At 39.8% G+C, this 26201-nt stretch overlaps 1 protein-coding gene across 3 annotated transcripts in view; it reads left to right on the forward strand.

Moving 5' to 3' along the window:
* The window catches only part of CREBRF (CREB3 regulatory factor), an 85136-nt gene extending 60096 nt beyond the window's left edge, over positions 1-25040 (forward strand). For 2 of the 3 annotated variants that reach the window (XM_003900528.5, XM_031666608.1), the window contains 4 exons: positions 290-479; positions 2132-2205; positions 12791-12913; positions 19395-25040. In XM_003900528.5, coding sequence (XP_003900577.1) covers positions 290-479; positions 2132-2205; positions 12791-12913; positions 19395-19510 — 503 coding nt within the window. In that variant the 3' untranslated portion in view covers positions 19511-25040. The remainder of the gene's footprint in view (positions 1-289; positions 480-2131; positions 2206-12790; positions 12914-19394) is intronic. The other variant, XM_031666607.1, reaches the window with a different exon arrangement.
* Positions 25041-26201: the final 1161 nt, after the last annotated feature.

The raw sequence follows: 26201 nt of genomic DNA on the forward strand, positions 1-26201 counted from the left end.
GTATGCCATGCGAATAATCAAGAATCTGTCATGCTGAGACTATAAGCCTAGGGTGGGGAAGAACTTGGAAAAAGTTAGAACTCTGCCATATCACCCCCCATTTCCCGCAGCCACAAGATGGGAAGGAGAGGAGGCCAGCCCTTCTAGGATAGATTGTTAAACATGCTACATGCCAAGACTTCTGAAAAGAAAGGGTAGTGGTGGGAAGTGGTTTAAAATGTGGCTGTGAAAAATGTGTCTCTTGTTAATTAAAGTGATATAACTTAAACTTCTTTTAAACTGTTTATAGGAAAATATGCAGTAAAGAAGTCACGGAGAACTGATGTAGAAGACCTGACTCCAAATCCTAAAAAACTCCTCCAGATAGGCAATGAACTTCGGAAACTGAATAAGGTGATTAGTGACCTGACTCCAGTCAGTGAGCTTCCTTTAACAGCCCGGCCAAGGTCAAGGAAGGAAAAAAATAAGCTGGCTTCCAGGTAAATGCTAATAATGTTCACTCATGTGAAGAAAGTTTATGAGGTGAGATTAGGCCCTAAGTGAGTTTTTATAGAAGGACAACCACTTCAGCCATTATTCAGAAATTGTATTTTTCTTTTATAAATACTACAATGAGAATATTATAATTTTTCTTTTGAAAGTAGGAGATGGTATTTTTGTTTTATGGAAAAAGTTTTTAAGAGGGGACAGATGAATGGACTCTGGTGCATTATGTTATAGCATAACAATAAAAAATTTTTCATAGCTTTATTTTGTGTTTGCTTTTTTAGTAAGGCAGAGTTATTGAGCTATAACTTACAGTAAAATGTATACCTTTTAATGTATACTTTTATGAGTTTTGACAAACATATCCAATCCTATAACCACCACCACAATCAAGATATTGAACATTTTTATCATCTTAAAAAGTTGCCTTATGTCTCTTTGTAAAGGCAAACCCCTTCCTGCACCCGTAGCCCTTCAAAACCACTAATCTGTTTTCTGTCTCCATAGTTTTGCTTTCTGCATAATGTCATGTACATGGAATATACTGTATGTACGTAGCCTTTGATTGAACCTGTCTTCCTTTTTTTTTGAGACAGGGTCTCACTCTGTCACCTAGGCAGTGGCCTGATCTCCGCTCACTGCAACCTCTGCCTCCAGTACTCAAGGGATCCTCCCACCTCAGCCCCTTAAGTAGCTGGGATTATAGATGTGACCCATCATGCCCAGCTAATTTTTGTATTTTTTGTAGAGATGGGGTTTCACCATGTTGCCCAGGCTGGTCTCAAACTCCTGAGCTCAAGCGATTTGCCTGGCTTGGCCTCCCAAAGTGCTGGGATTACAGGCGTGAACCACCACGCCCAGCTGAATCTGTATTCTTTCATTCAACATGATGCATTTAAGATTCATCCATATTGTTGCCTGGAGTAATAATTTGTTCCTTTTTGTTGCTGAGTTGTATTCCTTCGGGTGGAGATATACTACAGTTCATCCATTCACCAGTTGAAGGGCATTTGGGTTGCCTTCAGTTTTTGGCAATTATGAATAAAACCATCAACATTCACTTACAGATGTTTGTGTGAATATATTTGCATTTGTCTTAGATAAATATCCAAGCATATATGTTTATAAGAAACTGCCAAACTATTCTCCAAAGTAGCTATATGTACTGTTTTACATTCCTACTAGCAACACATGAGGGTTCCACTGGCATCACATCCTCTACAACTTTTGGTATTATCAGTTTTTGTTTGTTTTTATTTTTGTTTTATAGTCACTTTAATAGGTGTTTACTGATCATAGCTTTATTTCTAAATGTGTTAAATTTTTAAAAATCAATTTGCATAAATGATTATGTTGTGTTTTCTGGTAACTCAGTCATTTGATAAACATCAGTAGGCAGCGGTTTTGGATTGCTGTTAGAAAATGAAAGATGAATATTCACTTAAAAAAGAAAGCAGGCTGGGCATGGTGCCTCATGCCTGTAATCCCAGCACTTTAGGAGGCCAAAAAGAGAGGGTCACTTGCAGCCAGGAGTTGGAGAGTAGCCTGGGCAACATAGCAAGACCCCTTCTCCATAATTAAAAATAATAAAATTAAAATTAAAAAAAGAAAAAGAAAGTGAACTAACTGCTCCTTCCTTTCACAGAGCTTGTCGGTTAAAGAAGAAAGCCCAGTATGAAGCTAATAAAGTGAAATTATGGGGCCTCAACACAGAATATGGTAAACCTAAAGTTTTAAGAAGCTGATTAACCACCTATTGATTTGCTGAGCACTCTCTGTTTTCTTTGGTTTGTGATTTGCTTTCCCTGTATTCTGCCTAGTTTTTGGCTAGCCTCCTATTTGTTTATCTGTTCAGGAAGTCACATACTCATTTTCCTTCATTCTTGTCCTCCTTTTAGTATAAGTTTCTGTACTGGTGACTTCCCAATCTACATCTCATCTGTATACTAACAAGCTGATCCACTTGTGACCATGATAATGTATTTATTTTATTTTTTCTGTAAAAGATGTGGAAAATTTTACTATTAAGAATAGGCAGCAAAAGCCACCTGCATTTCTTGAAAGATCACAGTAATTTCTTCTGTTTTATAATTGTATTACTGGGTTAGCCTCTTTTGTTGACTGATTTTAATATTTTCCCTAAATCGAATAATGATATTTTAGGCTTCATATGAATAATTTAGACCTGTGTTTTTCAGATTTGATTGCTCATTGGAATTGTCTGTGTACTTGGTTAAAATACACATTTCTAGGCTTCTCTGCAGATCTTCTGAATTAGATTTTGTGTACAAGTAGAACTCAAGAATCCATATTTTTAACACTTCTCAGATCATTCTCTTTTTGTGTGTGTAAGACAGGGTCTTACTCTGTTGCCCAGGCTAGAGTGCAGTAGTGCAGTCACAGCTTGCTGCAGCCTCTACCTACCGGGCTCAGGTTATCCTCCCACCGCAGCCTCCTGGGTGTCTGGGAATACAGGAGTGCGCTACTACGCCTGGCTAATTTTTTGCATTTTTTATAGAGGTGGAGTTTCTACTGTGTTGCTCAGGCTGGTCTCAAATTTGTGGGCTCAAGCAATCCGCCCACCTCACCCTCGCAAAGTGCTGGGATTACAGGCATGAGCCGCTGCACCCAGTTAAGATTATTCTTTTTTTTTGAGACGCCCTGTTGCCCATGCTGGAGTACAGTGGCTCGATCTCAGCTCACTGCAACCTCTGCTTCCCAGGTTCAAGCAATTCTCCTGCCTCAGCCTCCCGAATAGCTGGGACTACAGGCCTGCGCACCACACCTGGCTAATTTTTGTATTTTTAGTAGAGATGGGGTTACACTATGTTTGCAAGGCTGGTTTGGAACTCCTGACTTCAGGTGATCCACCTGCCTTGGTCTCCCAGAGTGCTGGGATTACAGGCATGAGCCACTGCACCTGGGCCCAAGATTATTCTTAATGCAGCCATTCTAGCACTTATTCAGGAACTACTGGTTTTGATCTAAACCAAAGTGCTTCTCGGCGTTTCACATCGTAGCACATGTAGAAAATTATCTCTTAGGCATCATGGAATATAAGAAGAGTAGGCTGCTCGTGGGAGGAGGTCCCCAGGAGCTGAGGGGATAATTATTTTACACATTAGAACCCTTTTACAGCACTTCAGGGGTATGGGAAGCTCTGGTTTTGATCTTCTGTGATAGGAACACCTCCCTTTTCTCTAATTTTGTTTAAGCCTGGTGTTATAAGAGTTAGTATATTCCTTTGCCTCAAAAATTGTCCTCTTCAATGTGTGGTTCTTTTGGGCAAGTTGAATCTGAAAGTGAAACAGTGTGAAAAATGATCAATTATTTGTTTCTGGAGGTTTTCTTAAGTTTAGCATGTCTGGCACATAGGTGTTCAATAAACTGTGCAGTTTTTCTTAATCCTTTATCTTGATTGTTTTCCTTTGGTGAGGGCAGAAAAAGAATTTTCAACTGTAAAGTTTTCTACTTATGAAATGAACTTGTGTTTTATTTAACAGCCACTCAGTAAATGAATGAAATAAAATAATTGTTGGTGTGTTGTAATGCAAAGCTATCCATTTTCCTATTGTTCTTTCTTACTATTGAAACATTTTGGCCTTGAACTCTGCTAGTGGTGCCCTGGCCTCCTCCTAGATATCTGGAAGTCACTGTTACTTCTTTGTGGAACGCTTATTATCCATTACCTATCAGCCCAGTAGTTTCTAGAATTTGTGATTTACAATTTGAAAAAGATTTTGAGACTTGAGAACATAGGCTTGCCAACTTTATATTTTGCCAAGTGAGAACATTAAAAAGAACATCATCTACTATTGCTGTAATTTCATATAAGGAAGGATATTTTAGTATTAAAAATTTGAGAAGGGCATAATCTCATAATAGAAAATACATTTAGCTTTATGAAAAATATACTCTGTTGTCTTGATCATTTTTAATATGTCATGAACTGGCATTGTTCCAGGGACTAGCTTCAGGGGCCTACTATACTACTCATCTCATCCTATCCCACCAAACTTCCTTCTGTTGATTCCTCCTGCCAAAGCTTACTGGAGACTGCTCTGTGAATCCTGTGGAAACTGGTTGACTCCGAATGAGAAATAGAACTGTTAGCCCTTCACCCTGACTGACGTATTTTGTCCCTAAGAAAGCTATATGGAAAAATTAAAACAGAAAATCCCTTGATGAATATGGCATCAGAGGAGGAGGATCTGTTTATGAGTTGAATGTTTGGACTCAATTTCTGAGAGCCAGGTGCTTCTATTTCCTAAACCAGAGGTTTGTGGTAGCATGAGAGCGCTTTCCCTTTTTTCTCCCTGCCCCGTAATGTGCTTGGACACTGTCAAGGCTTGAGAAGAACTATTCTGCTCAGTTTTACTTTAGATTTTATAGTGTTTTTTCTTTTTCTTTTCTGTTTTTTTTTTTTTTTTTTGAGACAGAGTTTGACTCTTGTTGCCCAGGCTGGAGTGCAATGGCGCTATCTTGGCTCACCACAACCTCTGCCTCCTGGGTTCAAGCGATTCTCCTGCCTCAGCCTCCTGAGTAGCTGGGATTACAGGCATGCACCACTACACCTGGCTAATTTTGTATTTTTAGTAGAGACAGGGTTTCTCCATGTTGGTCAGGCTGGTGTCCAACTCCCGACCTCAGGTAATCTGCCTGCCTCGGCCTCCCAAAGTGCTGGGATTACAGGCATGAGCGAACGTGCCCGACCGTGTTTTCTCTTTTAAAAGTAACTTTATTTACTTTTAATGTATTGAGTATGGGAGAACCCCATTGTTTTCCCTAAATCTAGCCTGTATGCAAATATCCTTGAGTAAGTAGTATTCTCTTTCAATTATTCATGGAGGAGAAAACACAGATTTTTTGTTTCAAGTGATTTAGGAGGTTAGCTGTACTTTACTTGTTCAGTGACACGTTTTACATATACTGGCCCTGAATGTAGTTTTTTTATTTTTATTTTTATTATTTTATTTATTTATTTTTGAGATGGAACCTTGCTCTGTCGCCCAGGCTGGAGTGCAGTGGTGCAATCTCGGCTCACTGCAAGCTCTGCCTCCTGGGTTCACGCCATTCTCCTGCCTCAGCCTCCCGAGTACCTGGGACTATAGGCGCCTGTCACTACGCCCGGCTAATTTTATTTTTTTGTATTTTTAGTAGAGATAGGGTTTCACCGTGTTTGTCAGGATGGTGTCGATCTCGTGACATCGTGATCCACCTGCCTTGGTCTCCGAAAGTGCTGGTATTACAGGTGTGAGCCACTATACCCGGCCTCTGAAAGTAGTTTTAAATTGTCCCTCTCACTTTCCTCTTCAGCTGCGGTTTAGATTGGCCCCTTCTCAGTATTGCTAGATGAAGAATAACAAATTACTGGTTTTTACACTAGGCATTGTGGCATGCTTCTGTAATCCCAGTTACTTAGGAGGCTGAGGTGGGAGGATTGTTTGAGACCAGCCTGGATGATAGAGAAATACCCTGTCTCTTTAAAAACAGAACAAAAACCTCAAATCACCAAGGCAGTCTGTGAAGAGGTAGAGATTAAGTTCAGACCGTAGGAATCCTGTGTGCTGAAATAAAAAATGTGTTTTCCTCACAGCTTTACCGAGGTATAATTGAAGTACAGTACCTCTACACATTGAAAGAGTATAATTCGATTAGTTTACATATACGCATACATGTGTGAAACAATCAAGATAATGAATATTTCCATTACCTCCAAAAGATTCCTAGTACCACTTTGTAAGTTATTCTGCTCTCCACTCCTATCCCTGGGTAGCCACAGTCTGCTTTCTGTCACTATAGAGTAATTTACATTTTCTAAGATCTTACATTAATGGAATCACAATATGTTTACATTTTTGCCTGGCTACTTTCACTCAGCATAATTACTTAAAAATTCCTCCATGTTGTTACCTGTATCAATAGTTAGATCCTTTTTATTGCTAACTAGTATTCCATTGTATGGATGTACTACTATTTGTTTATCTCATCACCTGTTGATGGGTAGTTATGTTGTTTCAAGTTTTTGCCTATAACCAAGGGGCTATGAGTATTTGTGTACAGGTATTTGGGTGACATATGTGGTTAAATACCTAGATGTAGAATGATTGATTCATAAGATAAGTGTATATTTAATTGTATAAGAAACTGCTAAACTGTTTTCCAAACTGGCTGTACCGTTTTACATTGTTAAAAACAGCGTAGGAGGGTTCTAGTTGGTCCACAGCCTTGCCAACACATGGCAGGGCCGATCTTCTTACTTTTACAAATCTAATGGGTGTGTGATGGTATCTCATTGTGGTCTTAACTTTTCATTTCTCTGATTAATAACATTGAGCCTCTTTCTTGTGCTTATTGGCTGTTCATATGTTTTCTGTTGTGAAGTATCTGTTCAAATATTTTGCCATTTTAAAAAATTGGTTTCTCTTCTAAAGGTTCTTTATTCTGGGCCAGGTGCAGTGGCTCATACCTGTAATCTCAGCACTTTGGGAAGCTGAGATGGGCCGATCACCTGAGGTCAGGAGTTCAAGACCAACCTGGCCAACATGGTGAAATCCCATGTCTACTAAAAATACAAAAAAATTAGCCAGGCTTGGTGGTGGACACCTGTAATCGTAGCTACTCGGGAGGCTGAGGTAAGGAATCACTTGAACCCGGGAGGTGGGGTTGCAGTGAGCTGAGATTGTGCCATTGCACTTCAGCCTGGGCAACAAGAGTGAAACTCTGTCTCAAAAAAAAAAAAAAAAAAAAAAAAAAAAGTAAGTAAATAAGTAAATGTTCTTTATTCTGGATATAAGTTCTTTGGCTTGACTTTTTGTTTTCCTCATTGGCATCTTTTCCTTTCCTTTCTTTTCCTCTTTCTTTCTCTTTCTGTCTTTCTTTCTTGTTATATCTTTCTCTTTCTCTTTCTTTCTCTTCCTCTGTCTCTCTCTTTCCTTTCTTTCCCTCCCTCCCTCCCTCCATTCCTCCCTTCCTCCCTTCCTCCCTTCCTTCCTTCCCTCCTTCCCTCCCTCCCTCTCTCCCTGTCTCCCTCTCTCCTTCTCTCTCTTTCTCTCTCTCTTCTTTCTCTCTTTCTCTCCCTCTCCTCCCCTCCCCTCTTCTTCCATCTTTCTATCTTTCTTATCTTTCCTTGCTCTGTTGTCCAGGCCAGAGTCCAGTGGTGCGATCTCAACTCACTGCAACCTCTGCCTTCCGGGTTCAAGCGATTCTCATGCCTCAGCCTCCCAAGTAGCTGGGATTACAGGCGTGCACCACCACACCCGGCTGATTTTTGTATTTTTAGTAGAGACAGGGTTATGCCATGTCGGGCAGGCTGGTTTCAAACTCCTGGCCTCAAGTGATCCACCTGCCTTGGCCTCCCAAAGTGCTGGATGGGATTACAGGCATGAGCCACCATGCCTGGCTCTCATTGGCATCTTTCAAAGATCAAACATTTTTAATTTCGATGAATCAATTTGTCAATTTTTTTATATTTCATGATTTTTTGTGTTGTAAGAAACCTTTGCCGACCCCAACATTTACAAATCTTTTCTTGTATTTTTTTTTTTCTTAGAATTTACGTAGTTTTAGGTTTTGCATTTAGGCTTATGATCTATTTTAGGTCAATTTTTGCATATGGTATAAGGTAAAAGATGATGTTCATTTTTTTCCATGTAAATATCTGGTTGATCAAGCACCATACATTGAAAAGACTTTCCTTTCCCTATTGAATTGTTTTTGCACCTTTGTTTGGTCTATCCATATATTTATGGGTTTACTTCTAGATACTGTATTCTGTTTTATTGATACATTTATCTTCCTTTATGTGGATAAATTTTTTTTTTTTTTTTAAATAGAGACGGGGCTGGGCATGGTGGTTTGTGCCTGTAATCCTAGCACTTTGGGAGGTCAATTGGGAGGATTGCTTGAGGTCAAGAATTCAAGACCAACCTGGCCAACATATTGAGACCCCTGTCTCTATTTAAATTATTTTTAAAAAGAAAAAAAGATAAAAAATATATATATAGATGGGGTCTCCCTGTCTTGCCTAGGTTGGTGTCAAACTCCTGGGCTCGAGCGATCATCCCATCTTGGCCTCCCAAAGAGCTGGGATTACAGGCAGGAGCCATTGCACCCAGTCATGTGGATACAAAATTGTCTTGATCACTGTACAGAACTGTCTTAATTACTGTAAATCTTTAAGTCAGGTAGGGCTAGTTCTTGTTAGACCTCCAATTTTGCTCTTGTTGTTTAAATCTGTTTCGGCTATTACAGGTCTTTTGCATGTCTATATACATTTTCAAATTATTTTATCACCTTTTACAGAAAAGCTTACTGGAATTTTGATTGGGATTGCTTTGACTCTTTAGATCTATTTGGAGAGAACTGCTATCTTAAAATGGAGTTTTCCGATCCATGGACCTGGTATCTCTCTCCACCTAGCTAAGTCTTCGTTAGTTTCTCTCTGCCATCTTTTACAGTGTTAAGTGTACAGTGCTTGAACATCTTTTATTAGATGTAATCCTGAGTATTTTATGTTTTTTAGTGCTTCTGTAACTGGAATTGCTTTTGAAATTTTGAGTTCTTTGGTATTAATGTATAAAACATATTTTTGTGTATTACTCTTAGTTCCAGTAGTAGGTGTGTAGATTCCCTGGGATTTTCTGCTGACACAGTCATCATCTGCAAATAGGAATGGTTTTATTTCTTCCTTTCTGATCTTTATGGCTTTTGTTTTTCTGCCTTATCAAAATGTCTAGAACAGCCACAATATTAAATAGAGTGGTGATTGCCTTGTTTACAATCTCAGGGGAAACCTTCTATCTTTAGGTATGATGTTTGTGTTGTGCTTTTTTGTGGATGAGATGTCCTTTATCATTTTGAGAAAATTTCCTTCTATTTCTAGTTTTGTTTATTATGAATGGGTGTTGATGATTTTTTTGCATCTATTGGAGCAATCATGTATTGTTCTCTTTTATTCTGTTAATACATCACATATTCACTTGTTAAAGTGGTGAATTACATTTGTTAATATTTGGATGTTAAGCCAACCTTGCATTCTTGGAATAAACTCTACTTGGTTATGATATATCTTCCTTTTTATATTGGAATATATTGCTAATATTTCATATTATTCTATTCTAATATGTTGGATTCCATTGTTAATGCTTTGTTAAGGATTTTGTGTCTACACTCAAGAGGGATATTGTTCTATGATTTTTATTTTCTTTTTTTATAAGGTTTTAGTACTAGGGCTATACTGGCCTCATATAATTAATTGGACCATGATCTCTCTTCCTTTTTTGTTTGACAAAGTTTTATAAGATCAATTTTATTTCTTCATTGTATCTATGATAGAATTTGCTATTAAAACCTTCTGGGTTCTTTTTTTTTTGGGAAGATATTTGGTAATTTCAATTCTTTTACTAGGAAAAGCTATTCAGATGCTTTATTTCTTCTTGTATGGATTTTCTTTTTTTTTTTCTTTGGGACAGTGTCTTACTGTGTTGCCCAGGCTGGAGTGCAGTGTGTCACGGTCTCAGCTCACTGCAGCCTCTGCCTCCCGGGTTCAAGCAGTTCTCATGCTTCTATCTCCTGAGTAGCTGGGATTACAGACATATGCCACTGTGCCTGGCTAATTATTTTTATTTTTAGTACAGCTGGGGTTTCACTGTATTGGCCAGGCTAGTCTGGAACTCCTGGCCTCAAGTGATCTACCCATCTTGGCCTCCCAGAGTGCTGGGATTACAGATGTGAGCCACCGTGCCAGGCTTCTTTTTATTAGACGGAGTCTTGCTCTGTTGCCCAGGCTGGAGTGCAGTAGCACAATCTCAGCTTACTGTAACCTCCACCTCCCAGGTTCAAGCAATTTTCCTGCCTCAGCCTCCCGAGTAGCTGGGATTACAGGCACCTGCTACCATGCCCAGCTGATTTTTATAGTTTATTAGAGATGGGGTTTCATCATATTGGCTAGGCTGGTCTCGAACTCCTAACCTCAGGTGATCCACCCACCTCGGCCTCCCAAAGTGCTGGGATTACAGGCGTGAGCCAGTGCACCCGGCCTTCCTGGCCTCTTATATGGATTTTAAATCGTGCTTTCAAGAAATTTGTTCATTTCATCCAAGTTGTTATATTTGTTAGCACCATATTTTCTTGTTATCCTTTTAATATCTGTAGATTCTAAAGTGATAACACTTTTTTCGTTACAGATATGAGTGATTGGCGTCATCTTGTATTTTTCATGATGGATCTACCTGGGTGGGGGGTGTCAGTGTTGTTGATCATTTCAAATAACCAGTTTTTGGCTTCATTAATTTTCCTTATTGTGTATTTGTTTTCTGTTACATACATTTCTGCTCTTTATTATTCCCTCCTTTACTTTGGAGTTAACCTGCCCTTTTTTTGAGATTGAGTCTCATCTGTAAGCTAGGCTGGAGTGCAGTGCGGCATGATCTTGGCTCCTGCAACCTTAGCCTCCCTGGGTTCAACATCATTCTCACCTGCCTCAGCCTCCTGGAGTAGCTGGGACTTCAGGTGCCAAATCCTGCATGGCTAATTTTTTGTATTTTTAGTAGACCGCAGGGGTTTTCTTTTTTTTTTTTTTTTTTTTTTTTTTTTTTTTTTTTTTTTTGAGGGAAGATCTGGCTCACCAGCCAGGCTGGGTCGCAGTGGCGGGATCTCAGCTCACTGAAGCTCTGCCTCCCAGGCTCCCCCACCATTCTCCTGCCTCAGCCTCCCGAGTGGCTGGGACTACAGGCAGCCCCATACCTAAGCCGGCTAGTTTTTTGCTTATTTTAGTAGAGGCGGGGTTTTCACGAGTAATTAGCCAGGATAGTCTCGATCTCTGGCCTCTCGTAATCCGCCCGTCCTGCGGCCTCCCCAAAGTGCTGGGATTACAGGCAGGCCACGCGCCCGGCCGAACCGCGGGGTTTCACGTGTGCTCAGGATGGTCTCTATCTCCTGACCTGCGTGATCCACCCGCCTCAGCCTCCCCAAAGTGCTAGGATTACAGGTGTGAGCCACGCTTTTTACAAGCAACTTTTCTTTTTGTTCTGTTTGTTTGGCTTTTCAAAGGTGGGGAAATCTGTTTTTAAAGCTTTTGTTTTTGAGGGACTTGGTTTGATTTATTTAATAAGCATTTACTAAGGTCCTATGATGCGATGTAGCGGGCACTATCAGGAATATCAAGGTCTTTTTTTTTTTGGGAGGCCGAGGTCACAAACTCCTGTCGCCCAGGCTGGAGTGAGGGAGTGGCTGGATCTCAGCTCACTGCAAGCTCCGCCCTCCCGAGGATTTATGCCATTCTCCTGCACCTCAGCCCCTCCCGAGTAGCTGGGACTACAGAAGCCCATACCTCGCCCGGCTAGTTTTTTTGTATTTTTTTAGTAGAGGCAGGGGGTTTTAGCTGTTAGCCAGGATGGTCTCGATCCTCCTGACCCTGCGTGATCCGCCGTCTCGGCCTCCCAAGTGCTGGGATTACAGGCGTGAGCCACAGCGCCCGGCTCTATCAGGTCTTAACCAATGAAGACAAGTAGGGCAAGTTGCTTACAGGATGGTGGACATTGATGCATGTCTACAGTGTGTTGTCTTTTTTCATTGCCTTTTTTTTAGTTGGAGATGGGGTCTCACTGTGGTACCTAGGCTGGATCACAGTGGTTATTCACAGTTACTATCCTAGTGCAACTGCCTGCAACTCCTGGGCTAAAGCGATTCGCCTGCCTCAGCCTCCCAAGTGTCTGGGACTGCAGGTGCACACCACCACACCTGGCTATAGTGCAGTGTGTTATCAAAAGTGCATACCCAATAATCTTGAGGGTTTTGTTGTTGTTGTTAGTGTTGTTTGTTGTTGTTGTTGTTTTTTGAGACAGAGTCTTGCTCTGTCATCCAGGTGGGAGTGCAGTGGCATGATCTTGGCTCACTGCAACCTCCACCTCCTGGGTTCAAGTAATTCTCCTGCCTCAGCCTCTGGAATAGCTGTAACTACAGGCACATGCCACCACACCTGGCTAATTTTTGTGTTTTTTATTAGACACAGGGTTTCACCATTTGGCCAGGCTGGTCTGTAACACCTGACCTCAAGCAATCCACCTGCCTTGGCCTCCCAAAGTGTTGGGATTATAGGCGTGAGCCACCACAGCTGGCCAATCTTGAGATCTTTTTAAAAACCAAGTGCCACATCATTTGAAATTAATCCCTTTGGGTAGGAGCCACTTGTAATCATCACTGCTTAATACTTTCTTACTCAATTTCTTAATTATCTGTTATTACATAATTAAAAGGAAAGTCTTTCATGGTAGTGACATAAGTGTTTTGTTCTGTCTTACAGATAATTTATTGTTTGTAATCAACTCCATCAAGCAAGAGATTGTAAACCGGGTACAGAATCCAAGAGATGAGAGAGGACCCAACATGGGGCAGAAGCTTGAAATCCTCATTAAAGATACTCTCGGTAAGAAGAATATTAGATAAATTCATAACGATTAATAACATGTATAAGATGTATGATTTAAGGGGATATTAAAAGTTTTTAGTTGAAGGAAAAACTCAAGTGCTCTCATTGTAATCACTCTCCTTTATGAGTAATTTTATCTTCTGAGATTTAGTGTTTCATAAGCATGTGTTGCAGGTGACCACAGTTTGTAATTTAGACTTAATCATGAAACTATTTTAACATTTAAGAGAAACAAACTTCTAGCAACTTTAACCTTTCATGGAGGACAAAAGGTCCCAGAGCTGTCAAGCCTGCAGTTTGTACTTTAGTGTAGAGATTCTTACTTGTTTTACTCAGTAATGCATTTCACAGGATTCTAACAAACTTGGCTCTCTGGTTTCCCATCCCAGAAAAGATTGCACAATGTCGGGAGGATCAGAGAGGCAGGGATCTAGACGTCAGGCCAACTGAGAGCCAACAGGGAAGAGAGAGCTAGCTAGTATAGACGTAGACATGAGAACTCAGCTCAGCTGCTATAGGAGAAAGTCACTGACAAACAGTAGCATCCAAGGCATCCAGCATTATACAACTCACGAAAACCCCCAAAATTTAATTTACACAATAAAAGGTCAAATGTTTTTCTTGAACAAAACTATATTTATATTGAAAACAATCAGGTGGAAAGTAGACCCTAAACATCAGTATTTTCCTCAGCAATCACTCACTTCCTGCTTCCATATGGATTAACTGTGTGCTTGACCTTTTCTTCAAATGGGTTGATGCTATTTTAATTTTTTATGTATTCTTTCATAGCATTTCTTTCTTTTCTTTCCTTTTATTTTTAAAAGCATTGTTATTCTTCCTTTGTTAGCTACAGGGGGAAATTTAACATTACAAGAAAAAGTTATTTTTACCTTTTTATTTTTTAATGTAAACATTTTATATGTTTGGTAAGCTTATGTACTCCTTTACACTTGAAGGTTTGTTTTACCAGTTATAAAATCCTCAACTCATATTTTCTTTCCTGGAGTATCTTGAATATGATTCTCCATTTTCTTTTGGCGTAAGTGTTGCTATTGAAAAGCTAATACTGGCTGGGCGTGGTGGCTCATGCCTGTAATCCCAACACTTTGGGAGGCCAAGGCAGGCGGATCACTTGAGGTCAGGAGTTCGAGACCAGCCTGGCCAACATGGTAAAACCTCGTCTACTAAAACTACAAAAATTAGCTGGGCGTGGTGGCGGGCGCCTGTAATCCCAGGTACTTGGGAGGCTGAGGCAGGAGAATCGCTTGAATGCAGGAGGGGTGGAGGTTGCAGTGAGCTGAGATCACGCCACTGCACTCTAGCCTGGGTGACAGACATAGCGAAACTCTGTCTCAAAAAAAAAAGAGAAAGAAGCCAGGCACGGTGGCTCAAGCCTGTAATCCCAGCACTTTGGGAGGCTGAGACGGGCGGATCACGAGGTCAGGAGATCGAGACCATCCTGGCTAACACGATGAAACCCTGTCTCTACTAAAAAATACAAAAAAAACTAGCCGGGTGAGGTGGCGGGCGCCTGTAGTCCCAGCTACTCAGGAGGCTGAGGCAGGAGGATGGTGTAAACCCGGGAGGTGGAGCTTGCAGTGAACTGAGATCACGCCACTGCACTCCAGCCTGGGCGACAAAGTGAGACTTTGTCTCAAAAAAAAAAAGAAAAGCTAATATTGCCTAATTATTTTTTCCTTATAAGTACTTTGCTGTTTTTGCCTAGGTGTCAAAAGGATTTTTCCTTTAAATACCAGTGATTTTACTAGGTTATATCTTAGAGTTGGTAATTTTTAGTTGACATTTTTATGTTTATAGTGTGCTCTTTCAATATGTACTTTCAAATGTTTTTAGTGTTTGATCTGTTCCCTTGGTTTGCTTTTCTTCTGTGGGGACTCACATCTATAGGTTGGCTCTTCGCCCATCTTTAGTATTTGTTTGTCTTTCTTTTCTCTCTCTCTCTCTCTCTGTCTCTCTCTCTCTCTCTCCTTTCTCTCCTTCCTCTCTCTCCTCTCTTTCCTTTCTTTCTTTCAACAGTGTTTTTCTGTCACCCAGGCAGTAGTGCAGTGGCACAGTCTTAGCTCACTGCAGCCTCCACCTCCCAGGTTCAAGCGATTATCCTGCCTCAGCCTCCTGAGTAGCTTACAGGCAGGCATCTGCCACCACACCTGGCTAATTTTTGTATTTTTTAGTAGAGATGAAGTTTTACCATGTTGGCCAGGCTGGTCTCGAACTCCCAACTTTAAATGGTCTTCCTGCCTTGTGTCACTTTTTCTTGAATCATTTTTATCTCTTCATTTCTTTTTTAACATTATTTCTCCTTTTTGCCTTCTGTTTCTCTTAAAGCATTATTTGCTGTCATTAGTTGCTGATCTTAGGTTCCTTTTAATTTCAGGAATTTTCCCCTGTATTTCTAATTCTTTTCTGAATTCTGTCACCTTATTTCTTAGTTATTCTATTTCTGATTTATGTTCTTTCATGTATTGTGCCATTTTCTTTAATGTCTTTTATTCTCTTTTTTCTTAGAAAAAGTTGTGGGATTCTGACCTTGATACTTCTCTGTTGTTCATATATATATATGAAATTAGTTCCTCTGAACTTCTAAAAGGAGGTTTGGTTCAGAATAGCTTTTCTTTTTTCACAGAGTCTCCGCTTTTCAGTTAACATTTAAAAACATGGCAGCCGGGCGCAGTGGCTCACACCTGTAATCCCAGCACTTTGGGAGGCTGAGGCAGGCGGATCATGAGGTCAGGAGATCAAGACCATCCTGGCTAACGTGGTGAAACCCTGTCTCTACTAAAAATACAAAAAATTAGCTGGGCATGGTGGCACATGCCTGTAGTCCCAGCTACTCGGGAGGCTGAGGCAGGAGAATTGCTTGATCTCAGGAGGCAGAGGTTGACAGTGAGCCAAGATTGTGCCACTGCACTCCCACCTGGGTGACAGAGCGAGACTCTGTCTCAAAAAAACAAAACAAAACAAAAAAACATGGCACGCCAGCTTTGGTGGCTTTTTCCTGTAATCCTAGTCACTTGGGAGACTGAGGCAGGAGGATCATGTGAGGTCAAGATTCTAGACCAGCCTGGGCAACATATCTCTGAAACAAAAACAAAAAAATGGCACCTGGCTTTCTGAGATTTCTTTTTTTTTTTTGAGACGGAGTCTTGCTCTATCACCCAGGCTGGAGTGCATTGGCACAATCTCGGCTCACTGCAAGCTCCGCCTCCCAGGTTCACGCCATTCTCCTGCCTCAGCCTCCTGAGTAGCTAGGACTACAGGCGCCCACCACCATGCCTGGCTAATTTTTTTTGTATTTTTAGTAGAGATGGGGTCTCACCATGTTAGCCACGATGGTCTGGATCTCCTGACCTCGTGATCTTCCCGCCTCGGCCTCCCAAAGTGCTGGGATTACAGGCGTGAGCCACTGCGCCCGGCCCTGAGATTTCTTTTTCTGCTCCCCTCTCTCATTTTATATGGACCATCTCTGTTTCATGTCTTTAGTTCCTTTCTTGCTCGATTTTAATTTCAACCCCAGGGTTTTTTGTTTTGTTTTGAGACAAAGTCTCACTCTGTCGCCCAGGCTACAGTGCAGTGGCGTGATCTTGGCTCACTGCAGCCTCTGCCTCCCAGGTTCAAGTGATTTTCCTGCCTCAGCCTCCCCAGTAGCTTGGATTACAGGCACACACGACCATGCCCGGCTAATTTTTGTGTTTTTACTGGAGATGGGGTTTTACCATGTTGGCCAGGCTAGTATCAAACTCCTGACATCGAGTGATCTGCCTGCCTTGGCCTCCCAAAGTGTTAGGATTACAGGCCTGAGCCACTGTGCCTGGCCAGTTTTTTTTGTTTTTATCATGGCTTGCTCTTGTCCTGCAAGAGTCCTGGCTGGTCCATTTTCAGAGTTCACAGAGGCTCAACTGTGCGCCCCTTCACCTCCAACTGTGGGCTCCTTCACTTCCAACTGTGGGCTCCTTGTACTCACCTTGTATTCAATATTGGGTTGGAGAAAATCCCTCACAGCTTTAGCTGCAGTTCTCAAGTTGACCGTGCTGTACTTGCCAGTGGGTAACCTATTGGCTATTTAGACATTTTTTTTTTGTTTTCATTTGCATTACTTCCTTTTGGCCCATCCACATAAATATTGATAATGCTGTTGCCGTACATGTCTTAAAGATTTTGGTAGTTTGTTCCCACCTTCTTGAATGTTGGGGTTCCTAGGGATACCTTATCACTTGTAAATATTTTCCATGGGTTTATGGTTTTGCCATTTAGTGCTCTGTTTTTATATGGGGAAATGAAGATTAAAAATCTATGTGGTGGCTGAATGCAGTGGCTCATGCCTGTAATCCCAACACTTTGGGAGGCTGAGGTGGGAGGATCGATTGAGGCCAGGAGTTCAAGACCAGTCTGAACCTGGAAGGTTGAGGCTTCAGTGAGCAGTGATTGCACCACTGCACTCCAGCCTGGGCAACAGAGTGAGACCCTTTCTCAAAAACAACAATAACAACAGCTATACAGCTCTATTCCCAGAATTTGCCTCTAGACCAGTTTAAATGGGTTGGAGTTTTTTTTCTTTTCTTTTTGAGACAGTCTCTTTCTGTCACCCAGGCTGGAGTACAGTGGCACTATCTTGACTTACTGCAACCTCTGCCTCCTGGGTTCAAGTGATTCTTACGCCTCAGCCTTCCGAGTAGCATGTGCTACCACGTGCGGCAAATTTTTTTTTTTTTTTTCTGAGATGGAGTCTTGCTTAGTTGCCCAGGCTGGAGTGGAGTGGCGCGATCTCAGTTCGCTGCAAGCTCTGCCTCCTAGGTTCATGCCATTCTTCTGCCTCAGCCTTCCAAGTAGGTGGGACTACAGGTGCCCGCCACCATGCCCAGCTAATTTTTTTTTTTTTTGTATTTTTAGTAGAGATGGGGTTTCACCATGTTAGCCAGGATGGTCTCGATCTCCTGACCTCGTGATCCACCTGCCTCGGCCTCCCAAAGTGCTGGGATTACAGGCATGAGCCTCCGTGCCTGGCCTAATTTTTGTATTTTTAATGGAGACGGGGTTTCACCATGTTGGCCAGGCTGGTCTCAAACTCCTGATCTCAGGTGATCTGCCTGCCTCGGCCTCCCAAAGTGCTGGTATTACAGGTGTGAGCCACCGCGCCCGGCCGACAAATACATTTCTTTTCTTTCTTTTTTTTTTTTTTTTTTGAGACAGAGTTTCACTCTTGTTGCCCAGGCTAGAGTGCAGTGGCACGATCTTGGCTCACCACAACCTCCACCCCCCGGGTTCAAGCGGTTCTCCTGCCTCAGCCTCCCGAGTAGCTGGGATTATAGGCATGTGCCACCATGCCTGGCTAATTTTGTGTTTTCAGTAGAGACGGGGTTTCTCCATGTTGGTCAGGCTGGTCTCGAACTCCTGACCTCAGGTGATCCGCCTGCCTCAACCTTTCAAAGTGCTGGGATTACAGGCATGAGCCACCGTGCCTGGCTGACAAATATATTTCTGTTTCCATCCTTTTTATTTTTCTTAATACTTTAAAAAATGTACTTAAACCTCTGTTATTTGATTTACTGATTTTACCTTTTGGTCTTACTATGGAAGATGAGGAAGATGAGAAAATCTACATACTTATGCTGCTCCCACCTTTCTCCCTCTTCTCTTCCAACATTTCTTATTCATTCATTCACTTTTTTAAAATGAAGTAAAGGAAACTTAAACTGTATCCAGTAATTATAAAAATGACCCAAAACATCTTTCAGGTCTATATTTTCAGTTTCATGGGTGAAGCCCACCCATGGAACTTGGTGAGTTTAGAGTAATTGGAAGAGACTGGCTGAGAGAACAGGGAAAACCAGGACATGGGAAGCAGTGCCTGTTGGCAGGCTTTGGGTTTGGGTTTGGACTGTTATTTGGACTGTTACACTTGTCATCTACCTCACTTTAAATGTTGGTTTACGATTTTTCTTTTTTTTTTTTTTTTTTTTTTTGGAGACAGAGTCTCGCTCTGTCACCTAGACTGGAGTGCAGTGGCCGGATCTCAGCTCACTGCAAGCTCCGTCTCCTGGGTTTATGCCATTCTCCTACCTCAGCCTCCCGAGCAGCTGGGACTACAGGTGCCTGCCACCTCGCCCGGCTAGTTTTTTGTATTTTTTAGTAGAGACGGGGTTTCACCGGGTTAGCCAGGATGGTCTCGATCTCCTGACCTCATGATCCGCCCGCCTCGGCCTCCCAAAGTGCTGGGATTACAGACTTGCGCCACCGCGCCCGGCCGGTTTACGATTTTTCATGGCTATTCCTGGTTTGACAGTAATATGAAGGGTAGCATTGTTTTCTGAGCTGCAATAACAAGTGCCAGGGAATTCATCTGGGACCAGTATCAAGCTGAGGGCCACACCTGATCCTCAGATGTTACCAGCTCCTTCCCTTCCCTTCATGGCCTTCCATTTCTGTGTCTACATGTGCCTTTTATTCTTTTTTTCAGGTCTACCAGTTGCTGGGCAAACCTCAGAATTTGTTAACCAAGTGTTAGAGAAGACTGCAGAAGGGAATCCCACTGGAGGCCTTGTAGGGTTAAGGATACCAACATCAAAGGTTTAATCAGCCTCATTGGACCACTGGTCAGAAATGTCTGCGTTTTGTCACGTTATCCATTGTAAATTTTCATTCTGTTTTGCATGTCAGTTAGCATTATGTAAACATTTACAATTAGGTTACATTGTTTTAAGAACTAAGTAGCATAAGTGAAGCATGATCCAAAATACTTGATTATTGCATTTTCAGAGCATAAACCATGATTAAAACTGCTACTGGCATCAGAATTGAAAATCATAGTTTAAGTAAATGTTTAGGTACAGATTACAAAAATCTGTTAAATCAAAACATTTTGGAGGAGTGAAATAGTAAAATGCCAAGTATTGTGGCAGATTTATGCTCTGAACCACACACAAAAAAAATTGAGGAAGCATTTTTTTAAACGGTCGGTTTAAATTGTTTTTAGAATTATTGCTTTTTGTTCTAATTTTCCACAACCATTAATCTCACTTGTATATGGCACACCCAGCACTTGTGCCTGTGGGCCATATTAGATGTTCATTGTCAGAGCTCAAGATGATATATATAAATATATATATATATATATACACACACAAATGTCTGTGCAAGTAAGAAAAAAAAAAGCATATTCTTTGTGCCTTGTATTTTGGGGAAACTATAAAACTGGTAATATTTTGTATGATGAAAACCCTAATGAGAAAAAAACAAGATATATAGATGGAAAAATTATGGGGTTTAAATGTTTTTTTGTTCCAACTCTTTTTCAGATTTTTTGAATGTATATAGGACTATGTTGAAATGTAGATATATGCCACAGAGTCTGTGTATTGTATAAAAAACAAAACAAAAAAACAACAAAAAAAAGATGGCTCTAGAAAACTCATATTTCGGTACTTGACCGGAAGAAGACAAATACTTGCACATTATTGCGATTGTTTTATTTTTTGTACCAAAGACAAATGCAACTGATATGGCAAACTGCCAGTCTAAGTAAAGTTTTGCACAGCTTACATGATACTGTATGAATGTATGAAAAAAAGGAGAAAAAAAAAGAAAAAAAAAGGTCAGGGTTAGGGATCTTACTGAACTGTGAATTTTATTTCTGTTTGGGTCCAATTATCTACAGAAGGAGCATCCATACATACAAATATTATTTTGCTGTTCCTCTAGTTCGCTTCCATAGTAGATAAGTTGGTGGCCATTTAGATGTCTTTTATTTCTGCACTTACTGTAGGAAATTTTAATATATTTCATTTTAGTAAGCTATTGGTAAAATAGTTTTTGACTTTGAAAATTAAAATGTTTATTTAGCTTATTGTAGTATACTTCCACCAGACAACAAAATAGATTATTTTTATTGTATTATGTATATATATATATGTAAAGAAAGAAAAAAGCTAAAAATATCTGATTCTTTAGTTGCCACTTTTCCAATTGATGTATTATTGTGCATGTAATATTTTCAAAGATCAACACAGGCTTAAAACAAAAACAATTTATAGATTTTTATATTTTTGTACAGGTATTTTCAAACTAGCTTCTTCAAACTTAACATGTGACTTATTCTTCTATAGTTTCTAGAATTGAGAAACATTAACACATTTAGTTTTTAGGTGCTCTTTTTTGCTCATATAAAACAGCTTCATTAGTCAGTGTTTTAACTGTGTTCAAGCTTTACCTCTTGATGAGAAATTTCTTATGTCAAGGCAGCATTATAAACCTTCCCCCACAGATTTTTCCATCCTGTCTCTCTTAACTGTTTTATTCTCAAATCTTGTGTTTTGAACTCTGAAAACTGGTGGCTTAAAAACTAAAAAAAGAAAAAAAGCATATTTAGCAAGGAAAAAAATACCAAAAATTTCAGGCACAGCTGCTGGTAAAATTATCTATTTCTCCATTACCCACTGTAGGATTTCTTTTTAAATTATACTTTGACTATAAAGTGTCAAAGTATAATTTGTTCTTTTCTTTTACTTCTTATACCCTATTTGTAAGCTATAGCATATGAAGCTATAGCTTGTGAAGGTTTGATCTAGAACACCCAGTAACAAATGAACAATGTTGCTTACCTGCATCTTTGACATCTTAAAAAAGAAACCCAAGAAGAATTGTAAGGATTGTCTTACCACCTTAGCTGAACTGTGATGCAGAAGATTTTTCTGTGTGTTTGGTGGAAATGTACCTGGTTAGGACATTCACGCTAAACAGATGATAAGCTCAAGTCTAATGGTTTAATAGAATGTAAGTTCATTGTTTAAAGCTTTTCCTTTTTAGGTGAGAGAAGCAAAGCACAGGCTTGCAAGTTGGAAGTATATGAAGTCTTGACAGAATGTGTCTGGTAAATTGAAAAGTGTTTCAAACTATGGCAGTTTTGCAATCAGGTGAAAATCACCTCATGATATTCAGCCGATAAGGTTTATAGAATTGCCCCTTTCTAGCTGCTCTGTTAGAATTCTGGTTTTTGATACTTTTTTCCGGTCTGCAAACCAGAATTTGATTTTTTGGTCTTGCATTTCAAAAAAAAAGACTTTGAATCTGTTTAGTAGATTCCATATCCTTGAGTTTCAGTGTTTTATATGTACTACTTAAGTTAAATAGTTAAAAGCTTTTAAATAGTTGAGCTTTTTAATGTTGACACTTTATTTTGTACCTATTTATATATGTATGTATATCTTAGAAAAGCACTTTGTTAAAAAATTGCATTTTATATGATTCCTGCCATTTGCTGCTAAATCTGGGCTGGTCAGAATGCTGCAGCGATACTTGATCTATATAAAAACCTGGCAGTAAAATGTAGAGTGAAAGTTAAATCCTCTTGCTGTTTTAACTTTATCATAAAGATGACATAGGCAAGCTGTGCAGCTTTACATTTTAACCAGGGGACTCTGTGGCATTTAAAACCGTCTAGAAATGGTTGTACTTTAATGCCAGTAATAATCTGCTTCCTCTATTGTCATTAAAATATATACGTTTAGTGTATCACACAAACCAATCTTATAAGGGTAATGTAAAAACCCCAACAATTGTACATGTTCTGTTTTTGAAAATTGTGGCATGTATTTTTGGGTGAAGATCATTAGAGAAGAGTTCTCTAAAGGTTTTCTGTGTTCATACATGGTATACAGATAGCTCATAATGAAGTCCAGAATCTTACTTTAAGTGAAGGCATTGTGAATTCACCTCAAGTAAACCCATTGTTCCAAAGCAATTATAAACTTTGACTCTAGTACTACTATGATTTAAAAAAAAAAAACCCAACAAAAACCTTTTTTCCTAGTTTCAGATACACTGGATTCTTTATAGAGTTTGTCTCCATATGAAAGCATGCTGTCCAGTCGCTCTTGTTAAGATCTTGTCTGAGTTTTGAATTGGGTGCCACACTTTTCCAGTCAATATAATTGCTTGTTCTACTGTACCATGTATGATTCTTGTCCTTTCCTATATCCTTCATGACAGATTATGATGTGGCTTTATATTGTGCCTTACTTGTACATTTAAAACTAAACGTCTTCATTCCCTTCCACTTCCTACATCTTTAACTTTGACCTTTTTGGTAAGAGAATCAGAACTATTACAAAAGCATCATGAAGGATTTCAGATGGGTATGGTTTCAAATTCCCTCTCTTTATAGTTATTTTATATTTGTATGAAAGACCAGTTTTGGATGGTCTTTGAATATGAGGGGGAAAGATGAGCAGTAATTTCACTACATCCCTTTTCTCTGACTTTCATGCATTTCTCATACATCTTCTTTCTGATGCTTGACTTTATTTGCTTCCTAGCAATAGTCTGCATTTAAAGAAAGGTGTGTTCAATTCATCAGCTTGAAATTGACTATTTCATTTTTCCAGGATTTTTTAGGAGAAGAGTACCCATTTTGTTTTATAAAAACAGATGACAAGTCTCTTTAAAAGAAACAGAAGTACAGTACTTTTGAAATACAATGCTGTTAGTTTGGATTTCTTTTTATATATATATATATAATATTCATACAATGATCTGATGTTTGCCTTCATTAATAAAGCTGTTAGTTTATTCACCAAAATGTCAAGAATGGATGTGCTTTTCTTTATTGCATACGTTTAAAAAATTTAGCTGCTAAGATTTAGTTAATGTTCTAATAAATGAATTCAAGTTGCCTTCAGCAAGAATTAACAAAAACTTACGTTCCCTTTATATAGTTTCCTAAAATTCTGTTCAAGTATTTTCTAGTTAATTATGTAACAGAATGTTAGCATCTCTCCATACCTTGAAACTTGAATTTTGAGAATGCATTGAATTATGCTTTCAGTGTTAAAGTAAAAGGTTTCAATTATCCTTCTAGTGAAGTCTGTTGTGGAATACCATTTCCCATGGAACTGAGGCCATTTCCACAACTTTGCACAGAACTTGCAGTCTTGTTCTTCCCTTGGATCATGACAAATAAGTCTCACACAGTGCCGTAATACTTGTGGATTCTTTTGTAATCTTTGTAATCTTAATAAGGGCATTATGAGAAGACGACTCCATGTTTTTTTAATACTTCAAACACATTGGGATGTAACAATGAATGTCAACTGTAGGAATGGTTGTTTCGTTTTAAGGAATAAGCATGTTGGGGAAAGATGATGAAAATGTACTACTGAAAGTTATACACTTCCATAGGCAAATGGGATTATGTGTTGAAGCATAGTCCTCATGCTTAATAAACTGACTGAAATTGTAGAAATTACACCTAGGAACTGAGCTAGGTCAAATTGCCATTTTTGTTTAGATAAGAGAGTTTTGGAGGTAGTAGTGAGGGGTTACAACCTTAAAACTGCTTCCAAACAGTATTTTGGAATTGAAGACTTGGTGACTAGTGAAGAACATCAAAGTTGGGTATTTCAATGTGCCAAGTTTGGGTGAACTAGGTTCGGTTTGCCTCTTTCATAACAATGTAAACACAATGGTGTAGTTAATTAAATTCTGGGTGGATAGGAGCAGGACTGATTACTGTGTCTTGCTCTTCGCCCTGTTTTTTTCAGAACCAAATAACAGAAACGTATATGTGTGTACTGTATCTGCCTTTCCACCACATTTTTATGACACTGTATTCCACTGCCTGCTTTTTTACCTTCTTTCCCTAGGATTTGTCCTACAGCTTAGTATTGTGGTTGACAACAATACTAGGGCTGACAGCACAGAAGTCACAAGAGAAGAGTGGAAGGGCAAGAATTCAAAGCATTTGTTCATACAATGTGGCAACCTCTTTTGCATAGTTGCGTAGGATCCTGTTTGTAATGCTATCATAAATATTCTGTAGTTTTGTTTTTTTTTCTCTCTCCCAACTGGAGCTATGACACTTTTTATTGGATTCAGTCTTGTCTCTTGTCTAGAAAGAACTTTATCTTGTTGACGCATGAGCTGTTTAAAAATTATTCTATTAAATGTTGGTTAATAGTTGTGCAGTTTTTCATTTCAGAAGGAAAGGCAATGCAAATTTTGCCTTTGTTTTCTGTCACCTTCCAGCCCCTGAGCACTTCTAGTCAGATACAGATTCATCAGTGTATGCAACATCCTTTGTAATTTAAAATAAAAAAAGATGAAAAGAAAAGGTTCTGAATTGTTTGCCTCGTATTTTCACCCTTCCTTTCTGTACTTGTATCTTGCTTACCTAGGTAACCATCCACTCCTCAAGATAACCTATTCCAAAGAAATTCCAAATCACAGAGAGTGGAGAACTGCTGGTCTGCTGCTCCTCTCATGGTGATAATCAAAGAGCTAACATTTTTTTTGACACGATAGGTTGATTTTTCAATATTTTACTGATATTTAGCTATTACATAGAATTATTTGTTGATACAAGCATTTGCATTCTTCACAGTTTAGAGGATATTCTTATTTCTCCTCTTTGAATCTTTGGGCAAGTGTTCTCCATGGGAAATAAAATACTTTGGGTCTCTCCTGATTTAAACATTTGTATGTGTTTGTGTGTTTAATCATTCTAAGTAAGTCTCCAAGCTAAGCTGGGCATACACATAGAGCCTTAAGTCCAGAGACCTAAGTAAAGGCTACCATCAGAGTATGTGGCTGAAAGTCAGCCAGCAAATATTTGTTGAGCACTTACTCTGCCAGGACCTGTGCTAGGTACTGGGCAATAGAGAGATGAAAGAGAACTCCAGGAACTCACAGCCAGCATGTGAACAGGATTGCTGAACAACACAGGAGCTGTTACAGACATGCAAAGGGCTCCAGGTACATTATCGTTGCCGAGGTGTTTTCAAGGACACAGGTACCACATCTAGTGGCATATATTAGAGAATTGATAGACTTGTGTTCTTAGTATCCTGGACCCTTGAGGAAACCCTCTTTGTTTCATGTGAGTGACACTGGGGCCATCAAGAAACAAAGGGGAGGGACATGACCTCCCATGGACTGGTTCTGCATCAGGACTTACTTCTCAAGACCACTGCTCACAGGAGCCTCTGTCAAGGTCTTGAGACTGTTAAAGGGCTGGGTGAGCCAGATCAGTATAGTCCTTAGGAAACTAAACCTGTGGATAGCATCCAGTTAGATGGGTCATTCAGTTGGTGAGCTGTTTAGCCACAGTACAGTGGAGAATTTGAAAAAAAAAAAAAAAGGCTGGGAAATGCTATAATATCCCAGCTAAAAGGTTCAGAGCAGGAAGAAGGTGTTAGCCCTAGGGGAGGGAGTGGCATTCCTTAAGGATTCCACTAGGTGCTTTTTTGTTACAGCAAGCTCAGCTGCTACTCTC

The sequence above is a fragment of the Papio anubis genome, chromosome 5 (genome assembly GCF_008728515.1).
Source record: "Papio anubis isolate 15944 chromosome 5, Panubis1.0, whole genome shotgun sequence".
Classification (NCBI taxonomy): Eukaryota; Metazoa; Chordata; class Mammalia; order Primates; family Cercopithecidae; genus Papio; species Papio anubis.